The sequence below is a fragment of the Molothrus aeneus genome, chromosome 2 (assembly GCF_037042795.1).
Source record: "Molothrus aeneus isolate 106 chromosome 2, BPBGC_Maene_1.0, whole genome shotgun sequence".
Classification (NCBI taxonomy): Eukaryota; Metazoa; Chordata; class Aves; order Passeriformes; family Icteridae; genus Molothrus; species Molothrus aeneus.
The window spans coordinates 55,474,391-55,483,006 of record NC_089647.1 but is presented as its reverse complement, the minus strand read 5'-3'; the positions used below and the strand labels follow the sequence as shown (position 1 = coordinate 55,483,006).

Genomic DNA, 8,616 nt, shown 5'->3' with positions numbered 1-8,616 from the left:
CAGAATAGCAGGAGGAGAAATTGCAGAGCACTCACCATGTGTGTTTTGGACCTGGCAGAAATGTAGGTTTACTGTAGTTGTAGGGAAAGGGGGAACAGGAGACAGCATTTTATATGGGAAATCAGACTTTATTAATTCCTCTGTCCATTAAAAATGACTGTCCTTTTTTTCTTGCCCCTTTCTTCCGTTGTCACGTACTTAACAGTCGTGACTATGATTTTAACGCAGCTGAGGAAGTGTATTTACTATCTTTTGATTCCTGCACAAAGCCTGATCTCAATCCCTCATTTCCTTGCTAGCCTTTTAACCTTTGCATTATCCTGTCAAAGGATTAAGACTTCTTCACTTAGCTGTGTGAAATTCCCAACTGCTGCAAGGAGAAATTGCCATCCTCATTTGGGACCTGTGGCCCTAAAAGCTGACATTGTGTAACCTCTCTGTGTAGATCCAGATTACACTTCATCATGGCTGGCCGCCAAATTCTTCAGTGAAACACGCAGCTACAGCTCAGAAAAGGAAACTCCTTCGCTCTGCACAAGTTTTCCTTTACCTTCTTTGTGGGGTTGTCCTGTTTGGCTGCGCCGAGCGTTTGGGAGCTGGTTTGCAGTTGTGCAAAGCCGGTGCAGCAGAAGGAGGTGTGATCACAGCAGGGTTAACGCCGCTTCCGTGTTCAGCGCTCCCCGGGCACTTGTTCATCACTGCTGGTGCCTTGCAGTACAGTTTGTTCTTTCCGGTGTAGCCAGCAGCAAAGCACGGTCCGGTCAAAAAGAAGAAATACAGGTTCCTTTACGTAGCGTAGGAATTTCCAGCTTGTGCAAATCAGCTCCAGGATTGAAAGAAGTGCAATATATAAAGCTGGAAATGTCTGTGTATTTTATCAGATGGTACCTTTCAGAATGCAATAGGATTGTCCACCTGTGTAAGTAAACTCCTGTGTTTATGAAAACTGCGTGTGCTTCAGTATTTTCATTGTATGTGGTGATTTCTGCTTCTTCAACCTTGTCTAAAAAAAAACCTAGGTTAAAAGACGAAGAATGTTTTCCTTTAATCCAGTTTAAGAGGCTTAAATGTATTTCTTTCCCCCCCTAGTTTTTGGATTTTCTTTTTTATGTTTGCTCGTGTTGAAATTTTACACATGTGCTATTATCTCTGTTCATTTGGGCCGCTTCAATGACCTGTTTTCTTTCTCAGGGCATCACTCTCTGGCAGATATTTAATATCTCCTGCTATTTTAATTTTCAAAAAATTATATCTGTTCTCTCAGTTTCTCTTCTAATATAAGATGACCAGCAGGATTCAAAGATGCAGGAAATTGCTAGCAATCTTTTCTTGGCCAACAGTGCACTTTTAGAATTAGATTTCTGGGGTTCTTGAAAATTGCTTTTTTGCATCTCTCTTCCACCCTGGACTGTCTCTTCTCTGTAGCCTGGTTTTATTTCCTTCATTTTTCTTTTTCTGTATTCATTTTGCTTTTCTACTTTTTTCCTCTTGTTACCTTCCTCGCCTCTCATATTGTTATTTACCATTTTCTTTGACCTACTTTTTTGATATCTGTGCAAGAAATTCTCATAACCTCCAAATATTTGTACTGTCAGTTTCAGGAAGTGAGAAATTAGCTAATGGGTGGCCTTGGCTTCAAGTTTGTGCAAGTGTTTGTCGTGAATTGCATACCAAAACTATCAACTCCTTAATACATGTGCTTATTCTTTTGGATGTGGCTTCAGTGGAACACTGGGACTGTAGATCATGTTAATTAAAACCTGAATAACCATAAATACATCTCCCATAAGCTAAAACGCTGCTGTGCTTGGCAAGCATGTATTTTGAAAAGGGTGGTTTTTTGGAGTGACTTAGAAAAGAATAAGTTTTGCTATGATTGTAAGCAAATTTATTCTGACACCACTGTCCTCACTAGGACTCTGTGATGCAAAGCTGGAAGGATATGAGGATGAATCAGCCCCATTGTTCCTACGTGTACATCCCAATAATTGCCCCTATGGAGTCTTTGCAATGCATACACAACTTAATAACAATGTATGCAATCAAACACTTTCCTTCCATCCTTTCTTTGGTGGTATTTTTCTGGGCAAGTACAAGAACAGCAATGAGCTCTATTTACCTTCCACTACTGACATATCTGAAGTGGAGCAATAATCTCGTTTTGCACTACACCCCTCTGTTGTGCTGTCTTTTCTGGGACTATTTGTATACTTTGGCTGGGATTGTGTCACACTCAGACAGGCCTCCCACAGAGAACGTCAGGGTAGGGAAGGAAATACTCTGATTTCCCAAGTCATGGTCTTTGGCATGAGTCTGTTTCAGCACTGTTTTCTTAGCAAGCTCTTTCTTCTAAAATCCATTATCAGCTGTGTGTAAATAAAACTCGGAGCAAAATCAGGAGTCATAAATTCCTTGGCAGTTGCTTTTATTTGCTGTCACATTTTGATATTTTCAGCTCACCTGTTTTGATAGTCGCCAATTAATCTTTGTAAGTGTTCAATTTGCAGAAAGGAAAACATCATTTTCAGTCAGGATTATTTTTCTTCCAGTCTGGGGGAAAGAACAATGAAGAAAATACAGAATGTTTTCTGTAAAACCTTCTCTAAATAAGCCATCTTTTAAAACCACAAAGGTCTTTGATCTCTTATTTCAGTGGAGAAAATCTGGGAGTCCAGAGACAAACATAAAATGCCAAGGAGTATATCACATCTACCATAATGATAGGCCTCAAGTACACATGGAAGTAGTATTTTTGCAGGATAATGAAGTGATGTGAAGCCAGAACGTTAATGTGGTTACAGGAGAATGAGGTCTTGGGGCAGGAAAATTGTGCCAGGCATTATTTAGTGTGGTTAGCTCTGGTAGCAGAGCACTGATTTCAAAGACTTAAAAGATTCTCAAGTTCTTTGTTCCTGCAAAGATACAAATTTTCCTACAAGTAAATTAATATTCATGCACAATTTGTTGCTGTGGAAAAATAAAAAAGATGGTGTTAAAGAATACTCTGAATTCTGAATTATTATGTGGATCTTGCAACTGCTGGTAGAGGTGCATATATTTCTCCTAGATCAAGTACAGTGCTTAGTCATGAAATCTAAGTAGGTGTCTTCGAGGCTCCCAAAGCAGAGGGATCTAGCCTTTTGTTCCAGACCTCTGGATGCCTGCACTGGAAATGGAAAGATTATCAGAGAGAGAGAAAAGAAAGTAAGACACTTCTAAGAGAATATGTAAAATAGCCCCTCATAGCAACAGAGAGAGGAAAAAATGGATTGACAAGTTTCCACAGGTAGGCCTAGCTGGGCTTGGATCAATAAAGTTCAGAAAAGGGAAAAAACTAACCACCAAAACTGGAATTACACCATGGACCACAAAACAAAATGTGAATGATAGGATGATATTGGATAAGCTTAACAAATCTTGATTTCAGCCGCAGAGTGCAGCTAGCAGAGTGAACAAGCTAAGGTGAGAAGCTGTGCACCGTATCCTCTTGCTTTAACTTAGTTCTAAGTACTTCTCCCATTACTAGGTAAAGTTTCAGTAACCACTACCGGGTTCTTGTACAGGCTGAAAAGAAGAACTATCCTGGTCATGTGCTCCTTCACACAAAAGTCAGAAATTAGCAAGTTAATGCTTTTGGAAATGCAGAAGAGAGAAGTACAAAAGGTCTTGTGAAGGTCTGTGGGGAAAAATGTCATTGCCCTCACAGCTCAGCACCCTACTGCCAGGAGGGGTCGCAGACATGAGCTCCATCTCAGACATAAGTATGTTAAACACCTCCAAAGAAATTATTACAGAAACTTCTCCAGTCCCAGGAAGCTAAAGAACCTCTGTATTTGTTTGCATCATGGAAGCTGGAGTACAGCCCATGAATCATGTCATGAAGATCCATTAGGCTAATGAGGGTTAATTGATTCAATAAATCTAATCTTATGTACCAACCTTTCATCATCCCTGACCTAGGAAAGACCTGAAGTAGGTGGGGTGATAGGGAAATACCTAAATGCTTAAATAAATACATAATTATTCCCGTTTCTGCTAGTTTTCTTTTGTTGGAATTTCTTTTGATGCAGCTGGGAAAGCCTAAGTCAGTAATTAACTGCTATGTACCTTCTCTACACAGTATCACTGAATTAAATGCCGTGACATGATTCTGTGTTCGGACTAACAGTGCTGTCCTTGACTTTTTGTTTGTTTTCATGTTTTGTTACTACCTGGCAGCTGGAGAAACCTTTAAATATTCTGCAATATGGTGGAAGCAGTACTGATAGATCTGTTCAGCCTCACAGCAAACTTGCAGAGCAACATCCAAGGATTACTACACAACACTCTGGAAGCTATTGAGAAATGCTCTTCCATCCATGCTCCGTTTGTTTATGTCATGTGTTGCCAGAGGCAGGGGAGTGAAAGGAAAGGTGAACAAGAGTCCTTGCTTCCAGCTCTGAGAGGTTTTCGGAGTCTGAAGAGAAGACTAGAGGTGGTATGTGCTCAGACTACAGCTGCTGCTTTGTACACCGTCAAACAGAGACTGGATGAAAAAGACCTGAGCATCATTAAAATTATTCTCCCTACCTTAAGAAAAGACTTAATGAAAGTATATATAGACCATCTCTTTACAGCAGTCTACCAGTTCGAATTTGAGGATTTACAGGTGGCACCTGACAGTGAAAGCCTGCAGATATCAGAACATCGGCATGAAGGGCAAATGCTTCCTTCACAGGACATGGCACTCATCCAAAGTGAGATTCAGATGTACTTGGAAAGCCTGCCAAGCCTGAAAGGGGAGCTCACCATCCTCAGATCTTCCCTGATCCCAGGTAGAGAGCTCCAGCTAACAGTTTTTATAGAGACTTACCAAGCATACTTCTTCCAGGGAGTTGCAAAATGACTAAGATTTGGAAATGCCTTCAGGTATCAAATAACTCTATATGATATTGTAATAGTGTATAATAGTGTATAAAAGGAAGAAGTGTCAATAAAAATACGCAAAAGTCTGGCACCACTGTTCCAGGCCTGAGCATGATCTGAGAAAAGACAGTCCTGGGTTTAGGGAGAGGCAGACCATAAAATCTCCTCCTCTCTGTGTGGGAATTACACACTTCGAGAGTTACCATCATAATTTGGAAAGGCAGGATAAGAGTTTCTGCTGGTCTGCAGCCCAAGACATTCCTGATGTCTTAGTGTCCCTGCTATGGCATGATTGTGAGCAAGAAGGAAATTAGGAATCCTTAAATTTAAATACCACAGCTAAATCCAAGGTAAAGCAATACTCTTACTTGACTGGCTGATTCCAGGTCGCTTCAGTATAAACCCATGTAATTGCTGGTTTGATCTTGTTTTGAAAGCAATTGTTTGTTGTGTTTTCTTGCCTTGGCAGATGATATTTTCTTACATGGGTTCACCACAAGGACAGGTGGGATCTCCTACATACCAACTCTAAGCTCCTGCAATCTCTTCAGCAGCTCCAAGCGCAGGGACCCACAAATTGTTGTTAAGGAAAATCTCCGCCGGCTAGCTAACGCTGCAGGATTTAACCCCGAGGCTTTTCACAGAGTCAAGGTATCTTATAAAGCAATGGATTCAAGTAAATGGCTCAGATAGTCCTTCATGTATCACTGGCTAAATTGTAGGCATTTTTCTTATCTTTGTCAGCAAGAACCTGTGATAAGCAGGACAATTAAAACATTTATGCTGGCAGTTTATCTGGGGGAACGGTCATCCAAACTATCAGCCATTTGTCACAATATGGAGAAGCAGCACTGATTCTTCCAAGTCTGTTCTAATATTTAACTTACCACGATGTAGAATAATCAAATAAAAGATCAGAGCACCTTCTCCTAAAAGAAAAATACACCATTGCTTTTATAGTGGCTTTCTACTGATACATCTTCATGGCATTTGAACAAGGGAGACCTGATTTCCATGCGTAATCAGTTAGAGCATAAGAGATTTTCACATCAAAGAAAAAACCTTGTATTAGTCAGATCTGGGTTGTTTTGCAGCCATATCACTGTCCACATTCTGGTTTTGTTTTGACAGGTAGATCACGCTAATGCTGTGTGTATTATGGGAAAGACAGAGCCTAATGACTATGATGGAATAGTTACGGATCAGAAGGGTGTCACACTGGCAGCTCCAGGTGCTGACTGCATACCCGTGCTCTTTGCTGATCCTGTCAGAAGAGCCTGTGGTGCTGCTCATTCTGGTAGGAATTGCACTCCCTGTGCAATGCAGAGATTTCCTGGGACTCAAAATGAGATACAAGAACCCAAAGCTGGGCTTTCTTCTTTCTGTTCCAAACAATGACCAAGTGCAAACTTAGCTTCTGTCTATTCCAAAAAATAACTCTAGTTAAGCCTGTTTTTTGGGGTTTTGTTCCCCTTAAAAACAACATTAAAACACTTTGATCATATTATAAAAATATTTCTGACATATTTCAGTTGTATCCCCACTTGCTCTAATCACCCAAACCAGGACACTTGGGGAAAAAGAACTCTGGAATTCTAATCTAAACACCTGTCTCTAGTTTCCATCTCCACAAAATTATATTTGAAAACTGATTGCTGTTAATGTGAAATGTGAGGGGGAAGAGGGAGGCTTTCTAAGCTAATTTATTATTAGATATAATTATTTAATTTTAGGTGTAAATGCATCTCCTAATTTATACCTTTAATAATTGCATTTATTTTTAGCTGCTAGAAAATTAAAAAGAAAATTTATACCAATTTTTTTTCAACCTCTCATCTCTCACAGGATGGAAGGGCACATTGTTAGGAGTGTCTATGGCCACAGTGAATGCTATGGTATCCGAATATGGCTGTAACATGAAAGATATCCTTGTGGTGCTGGGCCCATCTGTGGGACCTTGCTGCTATAGACTTCCTCATGAATCAGCAAAAGAATTTCACAGAATTGATCCAAAGTGTGTGAGACTATTTGACTCTGCAAATCCTTATATTGATATCAGAAGAGCAACAAGGTAAGCCTCCCGAGGGAACAAAAGATTAATTCCACATTTATTACAAATAATTATTTTGATACTGTATAATATGGTGAGGGTTCTAAACAAAGTACTCTCTACTTCTTTCCAGATCAAGAAAGGATACTTTTGAATGAATGGTATTTGCTCCCTTTTGCTGGATTTCAGTGATTATTTTATTGTTATACCATTACATATTGTTAGTCTATGGATTACAGACAAAAGTTCAAATTTAATGTGGCTTTACGGGTTGCAGGAAAGTAATTATTTTAGTCTAATACTGAAAGAAAGAAACAAAAAAAGCAAATGAAAGCCCCAATCACAGTATTGACGCAGTTTGTTCAGTTGGTATTTGAGGTTCTCCCTTAATGATAGTGCCTTATGGAATGTGAGGATGTGCAAACCGTAATATTTTCTGTTTGTCTTTTTTTTTTTCAGGATTCTTCTTGAGAGAGGTGGGATTCTTCCTGAGAACATCCAAGATGATTCTATTACAGACCAGAACCAAAACATCACTTTCTGTACTGCATGCCATCCTGATAAATTTTATTCTCACTTTCGTGATGGCACTAACTTTGGGACACAGATTGGCTTCATATCAATCAAAGACTGAGACTGAGTATCTCTTACTCTAGAACAGCATTCAGATAATAAGTCTACTGCATTGTTTGGCATCCTGCTCTCCTCATAGAAGTTTTTCCTCCTTTCTTTCACAGACTTGCAGTAGGGAATCCATGGGTCTTGAGATTCTCCTGCTTGTTCCTTCCCTTGCCCTTCTGAGGGAAGAATAAGTACCTGTGGTGTGGGGACATCAGTTCTTGTGTGAGACAGGGTGCAAAGGAAACAAAGACAAGCTACATCAGTGGCAAAATCCTTCTACAAGATCCAGATACAAGCTCCAAGTTTATGGATCCTCCTTGACCAGATATTTCCCAGAAACCTCACTATCTTAGCGTGGTGGAAGCCCAAAAAACACCAGTCTTCATTAGCTCCTGGTTGAGACTGCTGAATAATGCTAATTAGGACATTGCTAATACAGGAAGGGAAACCAGTATTGCATATTACCTGTTTGAGACACTCAACTTTGATAGTTTCAGCTAAAGCCTTATAAAATTTTGTGCATGGGATTGATTTTCTACTTTGGATTAGTTTAAAGAACTCCAAAATATTTACAGGAATTTTCCTATGGAAAATAACTTGAAAGTGAGAAGCAAGCAGGCTCCTTTGGGGCAGATATTGAAAATATATGAACTCTCATCATTCTGTAATTTTTGGTTGTAGGAAAAGTAGCACTAAAACCCTTAATTTATGATTGTGTATATTCATGTCTCCTTAGGATTTTTTTTAAATAGTGTCACTTTGATAGTGTCATTGACACACTCTCAACAATGCATTCAATAAATATCTAAAAAGTTCTGTGAATTTATCCTGAGTTAATTTTATTGACCAGTAGTTGGACTTGCGTGTCTTACTAAGCAAATTCTAAGTGTGCACTGTTTTCTTTTGGCCAGTAAAAATAATCCCTCTAGATTTTACAATAGACGTGATGTTTTCTGACACGCAGGCAGTGAGGGATTGCTAGCAGTAAAGCTGTGCTGATTGCGGCTTGCAGAGCTGCCAAGCACAAGCACAAGCCTTGG

The 8,616-nt window shown here is 39.6% G+C and overlaps 1 protein-coding gene across 1 annotated transcript; it reads left to right on the top strand.

Moving 5' to 3' along the window:
- The first annotated feature begins 744 nt into the window (after positions 1 to 744).
- LACC1 (laccase domain containing 1) lies at positions 745 to 8,398 on the top strand. The gene is made up of 6 exons (XM_066571407.1): positions 745 to 919; positions 4,219 to 4,814; positions 5,375 to 5,556; positions 6,037 to 6,202; positions 6,751 to 6,976; positions 7,415 to 8,398. Exons 2-6 carry the CDS (start codon positions 4,247 to 4,249, stop codon positions 7,587 to 7,589), a joined length of 1,317 nt encoding a protein of 438 aa, XP_066427504.1. The 5' UTR covers positions 745 to 919; positions 4,219 to 4,246; the 3' UTR covers positions 7,590 to 8,398.
- The last annotated feature ends 218 nt before the right edge of the window (positions 8,399 to 8,616 follow it).